The sequence below is a fragment of the Corvus moneduloides genome, chromosome 3 (genome assembly GCF_009650955.1).
Source record: "Corvus moneduloides isolate bCorMon1 chromosome 3, bCorMon1.pri, whole genome shotgun sequence".
Taxonomy (NCBI): domain Eukaryota; kingdom Metazoa; phylum Chordata; class Aves; order Passeriformes; family Corvidae; genus Corvus; species Corvus moneduloides.
In genome coordinates this window covers 26905159-26927728 of record NC_045478.1, presented here as the reverse complement: position 1 = coordinate 26927728, position 22570 = coordinate 26905159, and the positions used below count along the sequence as shown (strand labels likewise).

At 37.6% G+C, this 22570-nt stretch overlaps 1 protein-coding gene across 1 annotated transcript in view; it reads left to right on the top strand.

The window, feature by feature from the left end:
- The window catches only part of HMGCLL1 (3-hydroxymethyl-3-methylglutaryl-CoA lyase like 1), a 78645-nt gene extending 59473 nt beyond the window's left edge, over positions 1-19172 (top strand). Inside the window, exons 8-9 of the mRNA XM_032104668.1 lie at positions 13341-13466; positions 17607-19172. Coding sequence (XP_031960559.1) covers positions 13341-13466; positions 17607-17720 — 240 coding nt within the window. The 3' untranslated portion in view covers positions 17721-19172. The remainder of the gene's footprint in view (positions 1-13340; positions 13467-17606) is intronic.
- Positions 19173-22570: the final 3398 nt, after the last annotated feature.

Here is a 22570-nt window from a genome sequence, read left to right as displayed (position 1 = left end):
AAAATTAATTATTTCTATAAGACTTGCTTGACTTGTTTTTAGAAGTTCTCTCTATAATCATATTGTACTTTAATCTGTACGCATCAGGTAGAAGAAATGTCTTTTAGACATATTTATTTTTCTGCTTAATGGGAATGACTCCCTCTCCCTTTTTACCCTAAAGTAGTTTTTCTTCAAAGTTTAATAGCAACTGTAAAAAAAAGGCAGAATCACTACAATGCTTCCCTCCTGGAAATGATTGTTTTCATTACCTTTCATTATTTGTGACTGTGTGTATTCTAGATTTTTCCTGAAAAAGAAGATATTGAAGAAGATATGGAACCTGAATTTCAGACCTAGGCAAGGATCAGAGTAGTTTGCTATGGCAAGAGCAGACTTGGGAAATGACAAATCCCAGGGTCTTCAGTAGGGAAGTGTAGTGTTTACAGGATGATGCTTCCTTCCTTTTTGGGCAGCTCTGCAGACAGCTGTGCTGAGGGGGTGTAAACCTCTGGCCATTCTTGCATATTTACAGCTCCTCAGAAGGAATTTTATTATCATCTAGCAAACAATGAAGGAGGGAGAGTTACTTCCTATACTGAGATGCATCAAGTGGCTTTAAACAAGATCAGGGTGTTTTCTAAGGTAAACTAAACAGCAGAAAATCTGTAGATAACTGTGACCAGACAGGCTGGAGTTCTGAACCCACTCCAAATGAGTGTGTTGGGTGGATCTTTGTAGCTTGGGAGAACAAGTGAGCATTTGCATAAGTTGAAGATGACTCTTCAGCTAAGACAGAAACCAAAGCTGATGTAGTACTTAAAGTATGACAATCATTTTTTCTTTCTGTGCTGTGAAGAAGCAACACTGAAACAGTCTCCTGAGGCAGATAATTTGTCATTTATCTTTTTTCTTTTGAAATATTGCACTATGAATTGAAACAGCCAGACATTCAGAAATAAAATCTTTTTTCTAATTTTTAAACATAAATGAATGATAGTGTTATACACATCGTATTTTTACCAGCTTTCATGTTTGTCTGTTTACGTTTTTTCTCCTTCGTTGCGTAGTGCAAGTGATATGTGGTAAGATTGCCAGAGGCAAGTGATGTGATTTGCTTCACATAGTCCATTCAAATGCATAAATGCTTATAGAAAGAAAGATTTTTTTTCTCTGATCAATGTTCATAGCAATTAAATTTTGCTTGCACTAAGAGTTGCAACAATAGGCAAGAATTTTTAATTTGATGTAGTATCTTTTCCTCTAAAGAATAAAACAAGTAAACAAAATAAAAGATTTAGCAGTATAACATGCATCTGTAGCAAAAGATAGATGCTAAGTTGAACGTCTTTTTAACAAAAGAAGTGTTGTGGCTTTACTGCTGGCAGATACATTGGACAGACAATTGCAAATGTGTTTTTATAAAAAGGAACTTTCATCAGAATAAGAGAAAAATATTTACATGACATTTTACATTTTTTGGCTCCCCACCTTAATGCTACCATTTAATTAGTCAATGCATTTGAAGGGAAGATTCTTATGGAGGCAGTGTAACATGCTAAGGTACTGTAATGTGATGAACATTATAAAATTGATTCAGCTATAATGGAACAGTAGAAGATGAGAAACTATCACACATTTTAAAAAATGTTTCTTGCATTATAATGAAAGTTGTGATGAAAATTTTATTTTAAGTAAAGATTCACTCTGCCTCGGGTAGCTAAAAAATGCCCTTTTTGATTGCATCTTCTTTGCTTATGTTACTGTAATTATTAACTGCATATTCCCATCCTGGAATTCTGCTCAAGACACTGTATTTTGCACAGTGCTACTTCCTTGAAATTATACAGATGAATGACTAAAACATATATTTCATAGCTGTTAAAGGGGTTTTTTTTCCTTGGTTCTGAATCTTTGCAGTAGGTGCTGGATTTTCCAACAAGACCTTAGTGGTCCCATTTGTTAAATACATTTGTCTGAGTCTTGAATCAAATAAGGATGTGCACAGCCATTTGCAAGTTCACAGGCTATTTAGCGAGAATGAATTTTAAGAAAAAAATGCCAAAAGAAGTAAATTTTTTCTTGTTAAAAAAATATAAAGGGAATAATCAAATTGCAAGCAAGCAGAAATATCTAGTACTTTATTATACCATCATGTTTACAAACGTTCGTTGTAATATTGCCATGACTTTTGCTTAACTAATTGGGAAACTAGCCTTTAGTTTCTCTAGAGAATGAGGTGTACAAGAATGAATACATTTGGTTTTGGTTTTGGGTTTTGTTTTATGGTATTTGATGGTGTTGTGTTTTTTTACCCTTGCAATGATTTTCAAAACACAAATACCAGTGAAAAAAAAAACAACAAGTAGGATAGCTGCTGTAAATATTTTGTAAAATGTCCATCTGAAGCCCCTCAACCTCTAATAATTAGAAGCCATACTGTGGAGATTGACAGGGTAAATTTCCAGTTAATGTTTACACAACAAAACATATGCCCAGTACAATATCCTACACTGATGTTACTGAAACCAGAGTCCGGAAATGTACAGTGGAAACAAGATGTGGTACTTTTCTTGTGCCAACATAAACAGCAATTACAGCACAGTGTGAGAGAAGTCATAAGAAATACTACTGCATATCAGTAGTTCAACAAAGTCAGCACTTTTGTGTAATTGCAGGGGAAAAGGGCTGAAAAACATTGCAGATCTCAGCAAGAAATGGCCCTTTATACTTTTAAACTGATCCTTGATAAAACAATGCTGGGGTCATGAGAAGGCTACTCTGCCAATTTTGCTTCACTGTGGGATCCATTGACATCTGGCTGAGCTGCGGAAGCTGGAAAACTTCTTTAATATTCTCTTGACAGTAAAGTGGACATGTGGAAAACATTCTAATCTGTTAATCTTTGGTGCTCCTGAAGAAAAAGGACATTTGGCTTTATACTTTGTGATGATAAATATTGTCTCCAGTCTAGCTGTAAATAAGTTAAAAGTATTTGAATGGAGGATGCAGTTCTTATTTTCCATATATGGGAGAAGATGGATGTGCACCTGTGCAATCCAGATGATGTAACAAATGCCAGGAGTTTTTTTCTAAGTTTACCATACGTCTCGGAAATCCACTTTTCTTTGTGCTGAGTATGGTTTGTCAATGAATATTGGCGAGCAGAGTCTCTGAATCTCTGTATATCCTACATACTAAAGTAGAATAAAGTATTGTTTCACTCAGGGGATTCTGAAAATAGAATTAAGAGAGATTTGAAATAGTAGTTAAGTCTGAATAAAAAGTGCAGGTTTTATTTAACAGCATGAACTGTACAAACTATTTTTGGTTGACTCTAATATGGAGTGATAGTGGATGATGGAGATATATATATGTTCAGCTTGAGTAGGATGCACAATTGTTCATTTTTGTTGTGAGATTTATCTCCAGAAATGACAAAAGGAGTCTCTTGCATTAGAAAATAACTGCTATAAAATATATTATGTATTCCAAGTACAAAAAATCTATTATGTATATTAAAATAAATTTCAAAAGATACTATGGATTATGTAAAGACCAAACAAGAATTCAAAATTCTACATATCCTTGTAGAACATTCTAAAATAATCTCAAAATTTGTAACAATGCATGAAGATAGCACTTTTCTACACTTGATGAAAGTTAGATTTCCCAGTTCTAAGTAACGAATTATACCATTGTAGCACATGCACTCTGTTGAAGATTTGTGACTTCTTTTAGAAAACTTTATCTTCTTTTTAAAAATAAGTAGCTTCAGGAATTAACAGAGCTCTTTCTTTTTTTAATTTCCCCCCTGTCCTCAGAAATAAACCCCATAACAATAGTTAAACCTGAAAGCAGACTTTTGTTCTCTGATACAGGCAGATCCCTTTCTTTCTGCCCACTTATTAATGAACTCTGTTATTTCATTTATTGTTATTGAGATCTACAAGATCTATGAACTCGAATTGCAGGTTAGAAATAATAATGATGATGATGATGATGATGATGATGACACAGTCTTGAAGTCCATACCTTTGCTCAAGCAAGCTCCCAGTGAATAATAATTTCAGCAAATTAAGAATTGATGCAAACCACTTTTGTGCAGTTGAGGCATTTCTTGGTCTGTATAAAATGTCATACTCTTCTAACAAGTTGAACTTTGTTGCTAGGAATTTATATCTTGCTTTTATAATCTCCTTTCCTAAAGAGATTGAAAGTGCATCAAAACCAGCCTGAAAATTGAAGGGCTAAAGATGAGATGAAGTTAGTGAGGAGCTTGACTTCTCTGGGATGTGCACAGAAATCAACACCTTCCTGGGGTTTCTGAAAGAGTTCAAAACTTAAGCTCAGCAAGCTCTTCCATTTAGTTTCACAGTACAGTTTGGGTCTCAAATGAGAAAAAATCTGTAGACAGAGTTTTGTGGTTCACTGGATGTCTCACATTACCCAATAGTTAAAAGTATTTATTTAGAAGGAAGGTGAGGAAAAACCTGAGCCCCAGGCAGGATAGTACCACTGCTTGATTACTCTATGTATCTATGTTTGGATGCATATGCGGAGGTTCTTACCTCCACTGTTGAATCTTGAGTCTTAGAAATCTCAATTTCTAAGTCTGCTGTATCTTTCTGGGATGGTTATTGAGATGGAAGGAAAAAAAGTTTGCCTGTAGCCTAGATATTTTTCCTGTTGTGTAGGTGAAATTGGAAGGAAAATGTTATAATAGCTACAATAGTAACCTGAGCAGCTATCTGGAAAGCATAGGTGCTGACATCAGAGGAGAAGCCTCAGAAACGTGAGGGAGGAACAGTCATTTACTTAAATTCTAATGTGCAACAGATAATTTAATGCATCGTTAATGCCACCATGTTTGGGATAGTAGCCAAAACCTTCAGCAGATGTTCTGGTATGTGGCAGAGACAAGGGAGACTTACCAACCCCTCTCTTGTTTTCTATATCATCTCATCCAGAAGAAGGTGGTATAGGTCTAGTTGACAAGGTGTGAGTGGGAACAGTACTAAAAATCACTAATATTTGAAAAAGTCTTCTCAGTCTAAATGTGGAAGCTTGATATACACTTGAGATGGGAAGCACTGGGTGAAACTCATTTAGTTGTGGAAGAAAATGTCCTTGTAGTAGAAATAATGGGCATCAGTCTTAGCATCCATCAACTTAAATTGAGGTCTCACCTTTAGTCTGCCTTATATGTCCTTGGAGAAAGCTAAACAGAGGAAGACAGAGAAGAGGTTGATCTTAGTGTACATTTTCAGACACCCAAAGGATCCATTAGAATTCCTGATGTCATGCTGAGGTCCCTCCACCTATGTTGGTCTTTCCCAGCTCCAAGCCAAGGAGCCAGCAGTGGTTTTCAGACTGTGAAGATATGGTATGGGTGATCACCCCCAGACCTGACACTTCGGTAGGACTCCACAGTACATCTTGAGATGAGCCCTTGGGACATGCGGGAGCTCCCCATTTTTGCTGAGTGGCAGGTGGGTGTGGTTTCAGAGATAATGTGAAAGAATAGAATGAAAGTCAAAACAAAGTGGTTTTCATGGGTGGGTGATGTTCCTGACTCTAGGGGAGGCAGGTGCTGCTGTGTGAAGGCTCAGGCTGAATTGAAGTCAGATGGGATTTTAAATGCTGTTACTGTTTTTTTCCTTTAGATACCCTGATGCTGGTACAATAGCATGCTACTGTGGAATGAAAATAGTTCTGCTCTACTTCCTCTCTGTTTTTATAAATGTTGTCTTTGCTATGAATTTATTTTAAAACAATAGATGTTTTCTGCCACCCATTTATTTTGTTTGCTCACATTGGTACAACGTAGTGTCCACTGCCACTTAGTGCATAATGCTGCAAGTGTTCTGGTTATATGAAGTGAGGGAAATTACACCTTCAGGAACAATTACACCTTCAGGAACAATTTGGTCACCCAGCTTAAGCTGAAGAGTGACTCAACGCAAATTGGTCTTCCAGTAACTAGAAGGGTTGGGAGTTGGCAGAAGCTAACAAGGACAAAAAACCCAGATCGAAAGAATTTGTAGTTTCTTTCTTAAGTACAGATACCAGTAAAAGGGGTACATAAAATAGATTAACTTCATTATGTGTTCCCTGAATGTAGTAAAAAGGGGCCTTTTCAAATACTGTGACGTTTGGGTCATATTTGCCATTTTCATTGATAGATTCACGTTTCACATTTGCCACGTGCACTTCAAATACTAGACCTTTCAAATCAGTGCCTTTCCCTAATTCTTCATAGTAGCGCTCTGCCCTTTTCAGTATTGTAGTTCACAGAGAAGTGCACTGTCTGCAGCCTGCATCTCAAACATTGATTTTTACCTATTCTGGCCTTCATTCAGCTCATTCTCAGCTGATGTCCCATATTATGATAATTCAGCCATTTTATTTTAGTGGGCATGTGTCTACTCAGCTTATCCTCTGTGAGCCATCCATGGAAGTAAGTGGATATTTTCTTCTTTCTTCATTGGACCTTGACTGTCAGCAGCTCCAAATATTCTCTGTCCAGTCCCAGCTAAACTTGCCTCTCCCAAAGCTACCCTCGGTAACTTTACCATGGAGTTAAGTAGTCATTTATCTCCCCTGTCCATTCAAAGCCCTCTGTTTATTTTCCAGTTTACTTTTATTCATTTACACTGGCATGTAGCATATGAGAAAAAACCTTGTTACCTGACTACATGTAGGGAACAAGCAATCTGGCACAGCTGTTGCACTTCTGGACTAGACAGCCTACCTCAAAGCTTCTCTTTGCCTTTTCTGTCTAGTTCCCCCTTTCCCTCCAGATCCCAAGATTATTATTTTCTCTGCTCTATTTCATTGGTCTTCTGACTGTGTCCAAACTTTTGTTGATAGAACAAATATCTCATGTTTATAGGTCTGCTTATTTTATGACATAGTAAGCAGATAAACTGTTGAACCATCACAGGTTTGCTTGAGAGCAGCAACTTCTGCTGAAAGGCATCTGGGGCAGTAGCTACTTACTTTGAGTCAGCAGCAGCATCTGGCAATACCCCGGCTTGCCTGGGGAGGGAAGGAAGGGAGACTGGAAAGTCACTTACTGTTTTGATGATCATTGCGTCTCCATGGGTTCCAACAAGACCTTGGCATGCCTCCTGCTCCCCCTGCAGCTTTGTGATCCTTAGCAAGGGAGAGCTCGAGTTGTGCACAGCCCCACACCAGCAACCCCCAGTGTTTTTTAAATAAAAGAGTGCACATATTCCTGAAAGGAGCACAATAAGCCTGCATAGGCGATAAGAAAAATCATTTGTGACCATCTGTTTCGCAATATTAATTGTGTTATGGCATAGGATTTTTATTAGCTTTCCAAAATCTCAAAACCACTCTTGTGTTGAATGGAATTGATTCCCCCTAAACATACATGTATGTTCTCTGAAGAACTGGATCTGCAACACAGATCTCACTGCTCAAGCTCACCAGAGAGGCTTTTTGTGATACATTGTCAGTCAGAGACACAGATTTCCCAACTCAGTCTCAGAAAAATTGCTTCATAGTTCTTTGTTTAGGTTGAGAGAAGGAGCATGGTCAGCTGCTGCTCTCTTGACCCTTGGGCATTTTAACCCCCAGACTGACCAGCTCCTGACAATAAAGTGGAACTTCCGTAAGCTTGTAACTAAGTCCAGACTGGGATCTCTTAAGATCAGTATCCCTCCCACCGCATTTGAGAGTGCAAAACTACAAGAATATCTCCAAGAAACTCATGTAAAAATTATTGAATATTAGCATAACAGAGTGTTTTTCTTCCCCAAAACTTGTTCCCGGAAGTGGCCAAGCCCATTTTTCACTAAAACTTTCAAAACAATCCAGTCTGAGGCAGAGACAAGGTACAGAAAATATAAGTTCCAGCAGTTAAAGGCTGACAAAGTAATAAACAACTGAAAGTAGTGCCTTATGATGGAAAGTGTTAGGGAACTTTAACTCTAGATGTCATTGCCAGCTTTGCTTATAATAAATGTGTCAGTAGCAATATGAAAAGATGTGTACAATAAGTTAAAGGAATGCAGTATTAACCTATTTTATGTGGCACGTCTGCCCACAAATTGCTTGCATCTCAATATGTTTTGGGAGAAAAGGATTTTTTTTCCCCCTGCTGAATGTATTAATTTTCAAACGACGTGAACTGGGAAATTAGAGCTTTTAATGTAACAGTGACACCTTGTGGTCAGTAGGGATGGCGTTAAGTCTGAAAAGCACTTTTGTGATGTGTTAACCTTTAGCAAGAGCAGAGAAAAAAAGAAGCAGGAAGGAAATGCAGGTAACTTTCAGGGATTTCCACAGAGAGATGTTATCCCATTTTATTGCCTTATATGTAGAAATTTATGCTTCTAGTTTCTTAAATACCAAAGTAATACTTATTTGCACACATTTATTTTATTGAAATACAGGAGAATGGCAAGCTTTGATTTTAGACAACTTGACTGTAAATTAGGGAAGGGTCTTTGTGGGCACTGAACATTACACAGCGTTGCTGGCATGGTTTTTTATGTTTCTGTGGTTACCTCTCTGTCTCTCTACAGGAGAGGGTGTTTCTGTCAGTGGCACACCATGTAGTAGTGGGTAGCAGACTGATGCCAGAGAGACACATTAATATGACAGAACCACACCATTCCAAGAGTGCCAGCTAGGCACTGACTGGGCTGCAGGATTAAATAGCTTGTGCTGCCTTTTATGTGGGCAACCTTTGACCTGACATATGTGGGTTCTCCTCTTACTTCTTCCTGCCAGCCTTCTCCCTTCCTTGAACAAATGCTGAACTAATGCAGCTATTCTTTGCCGTACCTCCATGCACCTATATCTAAGACATTGGGCAGTGAACTGCACAACACTGTGGCCCCTAGACTTTGTGGCACAAATCTTTTCCTGTTTAATGCATACCTGGTATCCTTGATATTATGGTTTCAAAATCTCATTGTTTAGAAGAAGCCTAATTTATGAAAGACCTGATTAATAGCTTCTGATTTATGCCACATACATTCCTGGAGTTAGTGATGCTGACCTTGCCATTTTTAAGAAAGGAACAAAGTTAAACTTCTTCCAGACAAACCAGGTTTAAAGATCAGTAAGAAAAGAGACTGACTGTCCCAACAAAAAGTTATGGGGAGCTAGTAAAGCAAACTGAGAAACATGAAGCATTTATTATTCACTGGCAATAATGGTTTCCTGTTAAAATTGGCTGTTTGACAAAGGTGATGAATTTAATTCCTTGCTTTCTCATTGGGGTATTAGGAAGTTAGCATAGGACAGGAGCAAAAAGTCCTATGCCTTCTCTAGAGAGAAAGCTAAAGCTAGCCAAATCTAAAGTTTGGAAGGTGTTCAGGGACCACTGTCAGGAATTTAGTGATTATCAAAAAGTGTCAAAAAATATTGAAGTATTGTAGTTTTCCTGGAAGCCAAGTCATTGTTCACCCTCACACATGTCCATATGTAAGCAGCTTGGTGTATGCTTATCTAGGACATATCCTATGAAAGAGCTGCAGTACAACTTCTCAGAAATGTCAGCACAATTTAGTGCCTGTCAGGAAGCGACAGTGAGACTGTTGCCTTTTTAAACATCATATTGACAGTGAATTTTTTGCAAGCTTGGATTGCTAAAACTCATTGTCTCCTGTAAAAGTCTGACAAATATTTGACATGTGATGAAGGAAAAGACCTTGTTTTAGGTATTTTGTCAATTCTTACATTTTCTTTTAGACCTGCTTGTGCTTTTAATGGCTGCAAAAGCAGAACAGCTTCATAGCTGCTCAAGTTTGCAGAGAAGTTATTTATTAGGTGCTACTTCAGACTCTGTGTTTGGACAGGCTGGGCTGTAATATCAACCTCCAAATTAGTTAGTAGCACCGCTGAAGGATGCTTTCCAACATCTGTTTTTAGCACTGTTAAATTGGAGCTTAGAGTATGGATTATTTTAGGATTTTTTTGAATGGGGCCGCACTGAAGATGAACTGCAATGATTCTGCACTTGAGTCAGCAAACACGTTATAATTGACTGCACAACATGCATGAGCAGACAGATGCAGCTGACCTTGCTGCTGAAATAGTAGTACCTTGCAGTAGAGATCATATCAAAAGCATCATGAAGAGAACTTTAAAAGACATTTTCTTAAAGGAGAGACACCTTCTCACTGCATATTAAGACCACGGATTTGAAGAACTGTCAGATTTGGAGGTCAGTCAGGGCTGCTGTATTATATATGCCATTTTAAGACCTTTTCTACCACTGGCTTAATGTTCAAATAGCAAGTACATCCTGATAGAGATACAATTTTAGAGACTTAGTCTTTATACACTGTTTCTGGGAAGTAAAGGATTAAGTGTCCTGTGCTAGGGTTAAAGCCAACCACCCAAGGATGCTACCTAAGTGAAGGTGTGATTAGACCTCCTCCATTTTATATTTAGCCATAATAGTCAATGATTTAAAAGACAGAACAATTATCACTGTCAATCAGGTGGAGGTTACTGCTCCCACTGCTTAGCCAGCAGAAGGCATCAGGGTTTTATATGCTCTTGCATCTATGATAAGATAAATTGTCTGAGTTACTCCAGCGTCTGGTGTGGGTACTTTGAATAACTCAGACAAGGCTGCCTGAGAATACAAGGGTGTGGTTAGACAAAGATAGGTGTTTCACATTACCTTCAAGTTGCTGTGATATCCTTTATCCGTCCAAATCGTCACCAGCACTTTCACCAAACAATTATAAGCAACCTGTACCTCACTGTTGCAAGATTTGCCCTGCAAATTCAGAATTACTGTGGTATCACTAGTGTTTGTACAAGGACATCAAGAATTAATATGTATATGTATTCAATGCCTTTAGAAAACATGCCTTTTAATGCTGGAAGGATACTGTTCTTGTTTTTGCTTGCAGTGAGTGCCCTGTGAAGGACTGGAGGAGGCTACTGACAAACCTTTTTGGCTGTTTTTTACCAAATACAATTTAGTTGATATTTCCACCCATTTTTGCAAAAGGATAAGCATTTAATGTGATAATTTGCTGGGATTAGAAAGTGACTGTTTATATGCTACTGAAGCTGTTTCTGAGTCTGCTGATACTCCTTGGGAATTTAACAGCCATTATGTACCTCACCACATTATTTGCCTATAGCTTTTATCCCCATGCAAATGTTACTGAAAATAAGTACACGAAGAAGAATACTCTAGCAGTTATGACATAACCTTACAGATTGGGAAAAACTCCATGAAAGACACTGTCTTTTACCTTTTCATCTCTGAAACAATAATTTCTGATGCAAATCTTAAAATCAGACTGAGAGAGCAGGCTTAGTAGTGGGATCATGCTTGTATCATTACCTGTGCATCCACATGTCAGACACCCTTTTCTGCAGACCTTCACCATACTCTGAATCTTTCCAATAGGAAGCTTTAAGTCTGTCTCTGCATGGACACTTGCAAGCTGAAAGCTGCCACTGTGGAGCTTGGAGCAATGACTTCTAGAGTAAATGCATGAATCCTAGCAGCTAGTACAAAAAGAGACAGAATTTCCAGCTGTCACAAATGCATATCCTCTGTGTACTGGACACAGATGTGCTGTATAACACATTTTCTGACTGATGGGTTACACAAACAAAGAGTGTGACAAGCGACCGAAATGCAAAACGTGCACTTTGGTGATTGACTCTGTAAGTCACAGATTAGTGTACTTTAAGGTACAGTAGCTCTTTTTAGAGACTCTCATTGTGTGAGCAGTATTAAATAGTGTTGTCTTGCCTGTCACAGTTATGCACCTCGACTCCTTTGAGGTATTTATTACAGGCTTTGAGCAGCTACCTAGCTCAAGATAATATTCTCTGTTCAAGAATAGGACCTGGGACAACACTTCATTCTTTATTATTGCTCTTCAGAAATGTTGGACTTTGAAAGAGACTGTAAAGCCAATGATAAAACTATGGAAAGCACCATTAAAACTAGAAGCAAGTACAAAAAAATACTAGAACTAAAAAACCAACTAATAGGTATATTTGGAAAGGGGACTTAGCAACTGCAATATGCAGGACATATCATCGCCTAGCTTGCCAGCTAGTTGTGTGCATGTCTGTGAAGGAGAAGCTCAGGCTTCCAGACCAGCCTGCAGGGACAGGTAGGTTCCTCAGAAGGGAAATCAGCAATCTGTGCAGTCAGGCCTCTAAGCCAAACTTACTGACTTGCATATGAGTAAGAGGCATGGTTTAATCTCTGAATCTCTCTGTACCCAAAGTCAGAGTTTTGAAAATTTATCTATGCATAGGAACTCCTGTCCTGAATTTCAGTCTGCCTGACCTGTCCTTCTACAGTTTGGGGGTATGTCTGTCTAAATTATTCCTATGGGGAAGGGAACCCTCTAGTGTGCTTAAGGCAGAGAGGAGCTTGTGTCTTTGAAGACCTAATAATTGTTCAGCCTGATTCCCTTGTCTGCTTCTGATTATCTGTAGAGCCTAAATGCCTCCAGAGGCAAGGGGAAGACTGAAGAGCTTTCTCTGACAAGGGAGACCCAGTGTCCTGGCTCACATACCTAACATGTTGTAACAAAAAAAGATTACTTTCCAGTTTCAGCTTTATTTTAAAACTAAATCATAGAGAGGAGAGGATGCAAGAGCTCACTAAACAAATCAGTGGAAGTCACTGGCTCGTTTCTTTTTCCCCCTCCCTTATAAGTCTCCTAAGGAAGGCTTTATTCTATAGGAAATGTAATATTATGTCCTGGGTGGAGTTGGTAACTGGCTTACTATTTTTTATCATGAATATGCTGAGGGGATCAGAAGAGAGAAGACATTTGAATGCAGCAGGAAGAAAACAAAAAGCAAAAAATTATGAATTTACAACAGCTGATTGTTTTTTCAAGCCTTAATTTAAGGCTAGTTTAAACGAGAAAACTTAACACTGTGCACCAACTATTGTCTTAAAAATATTCCAAGTAAAGCTCAGAACTAATGTGTATCCATGGAGAACTTCCATTGATTGTTTTTTTGCATGAAAGCCTTTGCAATACTAGATGCAGGTTATTTATAAACATCATATTGAAAGATAAAGAGAGAAAAGACTTAAACCTCAGTTTGTCTCTGAAACAGCAATCATCTTATCTGCCAAAGTCACATGTAATGGACTGTTAGTTCTTTGTTCCATATCCTGTGTTTGAAAAGTCTTACCTTATAAAGATGTCAGGACTAAAGCCATTATAAGGAATTTCCTTCAAGGAACACATCCATTTGTGGAGAAATGCATATTTTATGCATGGTAACTAATATATATGGCCTGCCATTTATGAAAAATTATAAATAATACTCTGTGCTGATGCTTGATGCTTCATTTTTGTGTTGTTATTTTCCAGATGGGAGTTGCTGTAGTGGATTCATCTGTTGCAGGACTTGGTGGTTGTCCCTATGCAAAAGGTGCTACTGGAAATGTAGCCACAGAGGATGTGATATACATGCTGAATGGTCTGGGGATCAACACAGTAAGATATTTTTTATCTTTCTACTTAAGACTTTAAGGAAAACAAAAATATTTTTCCAGGAAATGTACGATACATACCTGACAATAACCTATGCTGTACAATAAAATATTGAGGGCCCATTGTAGTTTTTGCAAACTCAGTGCTTTAATATGGCTTGACATGTAACAGGAATGATGTTGTTTTCATTAGCAGTTTAGAGTAGAAATGGTTTGTGCATTTAACATAGTTTTAATAATCCCCTTCTTCTTACCTGGAGCTATGAGGAACTTAGTAGCAGCTGCTTTGTGTCACTGCTCTGCCTCAGTAACCACAAAAAATTCAGTACTGTAGACATTGCTCAAGAAGGCTGGTCATCTCTGCAGTGGAAAGACTGAGCAGACTTCAGTTTCTGTCACAGTTTTGGATTTGGCTCATAGTGCTTACTAATTTGTTGTCAATTTTTCTGACTTAAAAGTTGAAAAAAATTGTGATGTTTGGAGCCCAGGCACAGGACACTGATATTTCTCAAGTATCCACTTAATATATTTCAAAATTGTAAAGAACCTGTTACTGGCTAGGAGGCTTCACAGTCATTTTTACTACTAGCTCTGTTCTTGGAGGAGAGAGCAGAGCAGCTTATCTGCACTGAGCTGCACTTTAATGAACCTTACCAGTGAGAATCCACACTTCAAGAGCACACATTTAGTACCCCTGGCTTGGTTGGCATGTTAATTATTCTGTATTCCTACTGCCTTCTTCAATAAATGTGCTCTTTGGTCCTTCTGTCGGTCACCATTGTTCTGAATATGTGGCATAAGAAGTTTGTGCTAACTCAGGCATTGCAGTAACTTTATGTTTAATTTAGACATAGACTTGGAGAGTCAAATTCAAAGAAGAACATATAAAAAACTGCCAAAACTACAAAGTGTGTGGTTTGCATTTAAACTACTGCAGAAAGAAATATAAATGTCTGATGTCTGAAATAGTAAGATTTGAATTATTGAGGAGCTCATTGGAACTTATCACTTGCTTGTAGGCTGCAGTTCTGTGTGGTGTACATGCTGATGGAGTTCCTTGACATGAAAGGATTACATTTCTGAATTGCACATTTTCTGGGTACTGTTAAAGCATATTCAGTGCCTTACAGAGTTCCCTGTAAGCACTTATCTGCTCTTATTTGCTTTTTAGGGAGTTCAGGGTAGATGTCAGACACATGTTTAGGAAAGGTTCTATCACAAGTGTCCACTGTATGAGTGGACTCTGTTTTGAACTGTTTGTTCACACTTTTCTTCATGAAGGAGATGTTTATTCTTTTGTAACAACACTATTCTTTGAAATAAGGAGGAGAAAGCATGCATTTTACTTTACATTGCTGTGCACCTTAGACTTAGGCTTTCAGTGTAGTCTTTCCTTGGGCAAAATACTCATTGACCTTTCCAACTGACTCATAGCAAAAGGAAGCAATTAAGCAAAAATAGTCTGATTACATGAAATATACTCTGTCCCAGGCTTCTTGATAAAATTGATTAATCTGTTAACAATCTGGTGGCCAAGAAAGAATCCAGCTTGTCCTAAAGGCTGACACCAAATCCCATTGAGACAATCTCACCATCAAATGCTTAGTTCTTCTTTTGTTTGGTTTGGTGGTGGTTTTATTTAGGTTTTGTTTAATTTTAGATTTTAGATTATGCAATAGCAAAACACAAGGCTTTGCTTTTTGAATCCTTTCTGGCTCATTAAATAAAGAGTGTTTTACTGCATGAGAGACCTGGAGCCTCAAAGTTATTACCATAATATACGAGCTTTTGTCTTTATAATGTCTTTATTTATGTCTTTGGTTGTTTTTGGTACTGTTGCCAATTCTGTGAAATCATTATTGCAGAAAACTATTAATATGTTTCTTTTTTGTGTAATGGCACAAAATGAAATTGTAATTGCTAATGTTGTCCATTTGCAAGGAGCACTTTCTCATGTTCATTTCAACTATCCACTAAAGTTTTCCATTTGTTGACTGAACTCACCTTAAGTGTCAGGCAATACTGGACATTATTTAATCATACATTATTTTAGCTCAGGTGGTCAGAGTTGGTTATGGTGCTCATAACACCAAAGTAGCAGGTTCCACCCCCATATGGGCCATTCACTTAAGGATTGGACTCTGTGATATCTGTGAATTATTGAGTTCAGATTGACTAGATACATCAAAATAATAATTGATGCTTTTTCTATACTGTTCTTCAGAACACATAAACAAGAAGTGACCTGTGAAATGAATCTTTGGCAGACTAAATGTGAAATAATTTTTAAGTCAATGGGAATGACAAGATTTTGCCTTCTTGCAGAAGCTTTTCTGATTTAAGGCACTTATCCAAGTTTATAAATAATATTGGAGGCACTTTTGAGTTATTTTGGGGGGGAAATTCATTCCTTGGTGTGAAGGAGTAATTCTGGATATATGGAATGATTACCAAGTATACTTAGTAAGTATATTCTGGGTATCTGAAGACACATTATTTTGTGGACAACCTTACAAACACCTATTCCCGTCCCATTCCCATCTGTGAGTCACACTCCTGAATGCTGGGTTGTGTGCCCTCATGGTAATCCTCTTTGGTTCACAACACTTTTATTGAGGAAGACAGTATAAAAAGCACAGATACATGTATTCCATTTAATGAATGTGAACTGTGAAAGTATGTTTCTTATCAACACATATCACATTATGCAGTATCACAGTGATGAAAACATGAATATTTTGTAGTTTGGGGAGTTTATTTTGACATCTTCCATAATCTAACTACCAGCTATGTCTGTGGGGGTATGTTGCTCATTTCTTCCTTTTTAAAAACACAGATGGATTAAAATTTTTTAGATTATGTTATGTGCAATAGCACTTTACAAACTAAACCTAAGTAATGGCCCATAAAGGATAAACAGAATAAGCTGAAATTACCCTTGTTATAACTGTATTAAAATGAGATAGTTATAAAAGGATGTCTTTGAATTATGTAGTTTAGATGGTGCTAAATATTAGAGCTGATTGGAAGCTCCAAAACATTTTTTTTTCAAATTAAAAATGTTTTTGATTACATTTCTGCTCAGTGATTTCTATTCTCATTAACATTTTTAGCCAATTCCAAGAATGAAAAAAGCAAAGTTTACCACAGAACATGGAAATAAGTGCTAGATCCAGTTTAAGAATTAAGTATTTAAATCAGGTTTTGGTCTGAACATTAGTACATCAATCTGGGAGTGTGATGGAAGTGTATTTCTGGTGCAATACAACTTGTACTATTTAATGGAGAGTGACACCCTTCTCCCAGCTTTGTATGACTGCTCACTGTATTGGTAGTTCAAAGTCCCCTATTGCATCCTTTCTACAGGAACTTTACTGGCTTCTACATTGCAATCTTTGGAGCAAGTACTTACATCACTTATATGATCTAACTTTAAAACTTCTACTATACATGAGCAATAAAGGAGACATAATGAAGTGGGTTTGCCTCTTTAATCAGTGATCTGATTTAATTTTAGCAATCAAGCAGCACTGATACGTACCTTAGTTACAAAATAGTTGCTCAAGGGACATGTTTTTCTGGCATGGGCAGATCAAGCAGTTGTGAACTTTTGCTCAGCTGTGCTATCACTGTAAATTGTAATTTTGTATTGAAATGGACTCCTTCCAGAAAGAGATTATAGTTATTCAAGACAATACAGGAGCCTGTTTCTCCTGCATTCAGTTGCCAATGCAAGTGTGTTTCCTCCATTTTCCTGAGCTGCAAGGAGGGTACTTGCAAGCATGAAGTTTTATAGTGTTGGATGATAAATAAGTATAGCATATATTTAGACACTATATTTTTCTTCTAGCTTCTAATTGTAATTCCAGTCCTTTATTCCAGATTCTTTTGGGGTTGAAAGATATTACTCCAGTATTTTGTCCACTGCTGATGGACACTACTCTCGATGTAGTAGAACCTTTCAAACAACTGGAAGCTGTAACTATCTGTAAATCACTGTAGCTTTACTGATCCCCATTACTGACCTATAACATGAATCAGGCCCTTTGTTTGCAAAAATTAGACCCTGGAGCAAAAAACTTGGAGTCTAAGCATTTTCAACATGTGCATTTATTATTCTTCACATTTTTCATCTCTTTTTTAGGGAGTAAATCTTCATGCTGTGATGGAAGCTGGAAACTTCATCTGCACAGCTTTGAACAAGAAAACAAACTCAAAGGTTGCACAAGCTTCCTTCAGTACTGGAACTATCAATTAGATGGATTTTTCTTTTTGCAGCTTGATTACATTTCCCATTTACCTTGAACAAGGACATTTGCATCAGGAAAAGAAGCAAGAAAACCATTGCATCAAAGAAGCAAAATCGAACCCATACATAATTTTTTTTATGGGAAGAGTTATTGTACTGTACTGTCTTGTCAACAATTGTTTGATATGTCAGTAAGAAATAAATGACTGAAGTACAGAATCCCGTATGTGGTACTTCTACAGATGAGAAAAATGTATAAACACCAGGACATTTTACCATGTTTTAAATTGAATTTTTAGTTCTTTTCAGGAAAACTGGGTAGAAGCAGTGAGTACATAGTTAAATTTTAATCAAGATGATTTCAGAACAGTACAAGTATTTTCAGTAGTTTATGAGATCTCACACAATGTGTGGCCATTCTATTATGTATTTTATTTATCTGAATTCTTGCTTTTCAGTTGTCAAGTCACTGTTATGAACATGGAGCCAAATCTGAATTCACTGTAAGAATTTTTTTAGCAATAGAACTTTTTAAAAATTTTGTTTAACATCTGTTAAATTATGGATAACTTTATCTTGTTCCAAGACATTGTGGTGAATGGCACTCTGCCAGATCCTTCAAATCCTCCTGCAAATTTCCTTATTTGTTACATATGTTAAATTTGTTGTAGTTTCCTTTTTTGGTCAACTTATTAAAACCTAATTATATGAAACAAATAAAAATCAGCAAGGTTTTCAACATCATTCAGGTTCAGAGTAGTGTAGAAGGGGCTACATTTTCATCCAAGGTTTCATCAATTAGATTTTTCATTCTCTAGGCTATGAATTGATATTCTCATTCATAAGTCACGAGCTTTTTAGGGTAATAGTATTCTGCTGGACTAGCTTACACAAAGGAAACCACTTACAATTTTTTTCTGTGCTCTGCTGATAATGACATTGTTCTTTTAAATGCCTTACTTCAACAAGATGCCAATGAACTGCACTGTCATTTTTTGATCAATAATGGGGGAAATGGACAAAGAGCCTTATCCTATTTATAAATGTTCAAGTGTGCCATGAAAATACTGTCATTTTTTTCAGCCTGAAACATCAGTCCTGTTGCTCGTTGGTTGTGCAGGGTCTGTCTGTACTTCTCTGTGTACTTAACCTTGATCTATATTTTTTCTGAGCATGGCCTGTTGACATGAAAATCTAAAACCCTGGACTATGGTCTTCTTCCATATTCTCAATTTTCCTCAAAAATATGAAATCTTGTCAAAAGGTGAAAGAAAGATAACACATAAAAAAAGAAAAGGCTGAGTCTTTTTTTGTCTGGAACTTGTCTGCCAAGTTACATCTGAGTCTCGGTTTGCCTTTAAAATTCCAAAGTGAATTTTTTCTGAGATCTTTTAGTCAGTTGTGTAGTTTAGAATTGGCATAGCTTAAGAAAGCCAAATTTTGTATGCCAGGCAACACAAAGCCATAAATTTGACATAATACCTCTATCCTCCTTATGCCATAATGATAGTCAAAATTAATATAAGCTACTTTGTTTCACTCTTCTCATGGTAAAAGTCAAAGGATAAACAAAGAAATGTGTTCAGGTGAGGCAAGAAATATCTTGTCTATCATTCCAAAATACTGAATATTTTCCTGCAGAGTCTAGTAAGAAGACTTTCAAGTACTTCTGAAGGTGTGAACCCCCTGATTTGCTTGACCTGGCCTGGATGCATGGTTGGGTCACCAGAAAAAAGCTCTTCCTCTTTTCCCCATGTTTCAGCTGGGGCTTGGCTATTTAGCAGCCACTATGGCTCATATATCAAAACATGAACTTAAATAAAACCAGGTCTTGAACCATTCACAGACTTAAAAATTCTGTAATGAATTAGATCCAATGAAGTAGTGAGGAAACTGAAGCAGTACTTAGACTGTACTCAGTCTAATAATTAGTAGTTTAGCATAAACATGGTGCCAGAATTGACATTTTAAAAACTCCTTAATTTATGTGCCATTTACCCCTGAAGGTGACTAACCTTACTGTAATACTCTCCTATTTAATAATAAATTTTCCTTTTTAGTTTTCTCTGTAGGTACAGAATTGGCTCATTTTGAGCTGAAGTATGAAGTTTTCATGTAGGGCCTGATGAATTTTCTTCCATCCAAGACCCTCTGAGCAAGCATGTTTAATTGACATAAACAATATTGAGCTTCTCAAAGACTGAAAGTGAAGTCAGCCCTTGAAAAAAAAGCAGTTGTGATGCAAACCTGAATGTGAGAGTAAACAACTAAACTGAGATTGAGCTTGCTGCTCAGCCTGGGGAGATTCAAATGCGCACCCATGACAGGACCCAAGGGAATGGCCTGAAGTGGTACTGGGGAGGTTTAGGTTGGATATTAGAAAAATGTTCTTCACCCAGAGGGTGGCTGGGCACTGAGCAGGCTCCCAGGGAAGTGGTCACAGCACCAAGCCTGACAGAGTTCAAGAAGCATTTGGACAATGATCTCGGGCACATGGTGTGACTCTTGGGGATGGTGCTGTGTGGGGCCAGGAGTTGGAATCAGTGATCCTTGTGGGTCCCCTCCAACTCAGCATACCTGAACTGAAAAAGAACACACTTTCTAGTAAACCTGGATGAATATGTGCCACTGAGTAGGATGGAATTAAAAATTCCGAAGACCAGAAAGATCCCAAGAAAAGAATGTTGTAAATGTCTCTGCAACAGATTGAAGGGTTCTGTTCCTTGAAGGTGGTGGTGAGGGCTTCAATTATCGGCCAGGTTAGGAACTGAACATAGGCTCCATTTTTATGCCTCTGTGCACGGTGCATCATAGGCTTCTCAGCATCTGGGCTGTCTGGTTTGCAATTCTAAGGCTCTTAACTCTCCCTATGCAGTGAAACAGAGTACCTATTAAATCATGTGGATGAACAACCTAAAATGTCTCCGTTCTTTATTGGGTCTATTTTAGAAACTACTTGGAAGCTTGTGGAGAGCCTTAAATGCAGGTCTGTTATTCTGTAATGATGTGAGCATTGGAAAAGATGAGCAGTCACATCTGGAGCCTGTACTTTACCCACATGCTCAGCTTCAACCACTTTGTGAGTTATAGTAATCCAGGGTGGAGGTCACAGACAAATAGATTGTTTGTCAGGATTGTTACAAGAGAGAAAGAAACATGGAGCCAGAATAAAAAAAAGCAACCTCCAACCCAGTGTTTATGTGCCAAAATTGCCACCTGGGATGGATTTAGGTCTGTGGGTCCAGGTGAGCAATCCCTATAAAATCCTTGTTTACTTGCAGTGTGACTGAGAATCCTGAGACATCTTATGTTCTGCCTACTGACATTTTTTAGGTGTGTTAAATGCTGCTGCTCTGCTTTCCTGGGCTGGCATAATTTTTGACTATGCAGAACATTTTGACACCTAATGTCTGGCTTCAAAAAATAAGCATGTCTTGCTCTTAAGATCAAAGGCTAATCCAGTAGCTATTCCATGAACATGCATCAGTCACACAGGCAGCATTGAATTCAGCATATAATAAAACAGCTGAGACTATACCCCTTCAAAAACATGTTAAGACATGGGATGATGCTCTCCAGTGCTTCTGACTTCCTAAATCTTCATGCTTATATTCAGAGTAACCCATCACTAGTGGTGTCTGCTCTTATAGTTCCTATCAGTGCCCCCAGCTAAGTACACTGCTGTCACTTCATTCTGAAGTAGCCCCCTGGATGTGGAGGACTTGCATCCAGGTGTTTGGCATCCATGAGCAGGTGTTCTTAACGCTATGTCATTATAAAAATTGCAAGTCAAGATATTACATTGTTAAAGGCATCGCTGGTGTTCCTTGCTGGAGGAGAAGTTGATCCAGTTTCATTAGTACGGGCATAATCATTCTTCAGTGCCTTCCAGAACACAGCAATGTCATAGATCCCATACAGTTCTAATGTCTTTCAGCAGCAGCTTGCTTTGTAGTTTAAACTTTTATGTATTAGGACAACTTGGCTCTGGACCAGCACTTTAATGCTTCATTTTCATGTGTAACCAGAGCTTATGAATTAAGAACTAAATATTCTAGTCTTGTGAATAAGTCCAGAGAGGCTTTGGCTAATTTTCCTCTTTTAATAGTGTCATTTGAGTTCATAAAACTTTTATTATTGTATTAAGAAGTCACAAAATGAAGACTGCAAGTCTGCGAGGTAAAATTCGTATGTTTGGGATCAGTGCTCTTGAAATGAAATAATACTTATACAAAGAGTTAGTTTGAATGTATAAGATTGGCCTATTTTTTCACTGAGTTGTTTTGAAGGGGTAGAAATAGTTACTGTGATATTAGAAAATCAGTATTCTCTGCCACTGAATTTTTCTATGATTCCTGACACTGCCTTAAGTTCTCTTCAATGATTGTGAAGTATCTAGAAAAGTGGCAAAACAGATAGTCTGGAGAAGTAAATGAATTCCAGTTCTTGACTTGCTGAACAATGCTTTTCTTTTGTTATATTTTCGAAGATTATTTTTCTCTACAGTCCTGCTGTAATGCAGTGTTGATCTTCATTGCTGCAAAAACACAGCAGGCAGAAGGACTACAGCCAAAGTCAACTTAGTCCTTTGAAACCAATGTCAAAGAGACGATATGTTTGTTAAGGAATTGTCATGTATCTGCCTGGTTAAATGCATTTGTGATTTTGCAATACGTGGTGTTAAAGCTGAAATAAAATCTGTCTCAGTGTTTATTGAAACTGATATGGTCATGTATTATGCCAGATTCAGCAGCTCTGACTAACCAGCTCATGCATACAGCATTAGCAAATATAAGCTGTCACTGACGTGTATGCCTGTGTTGACTTTGTTACCTTGTAATCCATTTTGAGTGCTTTTT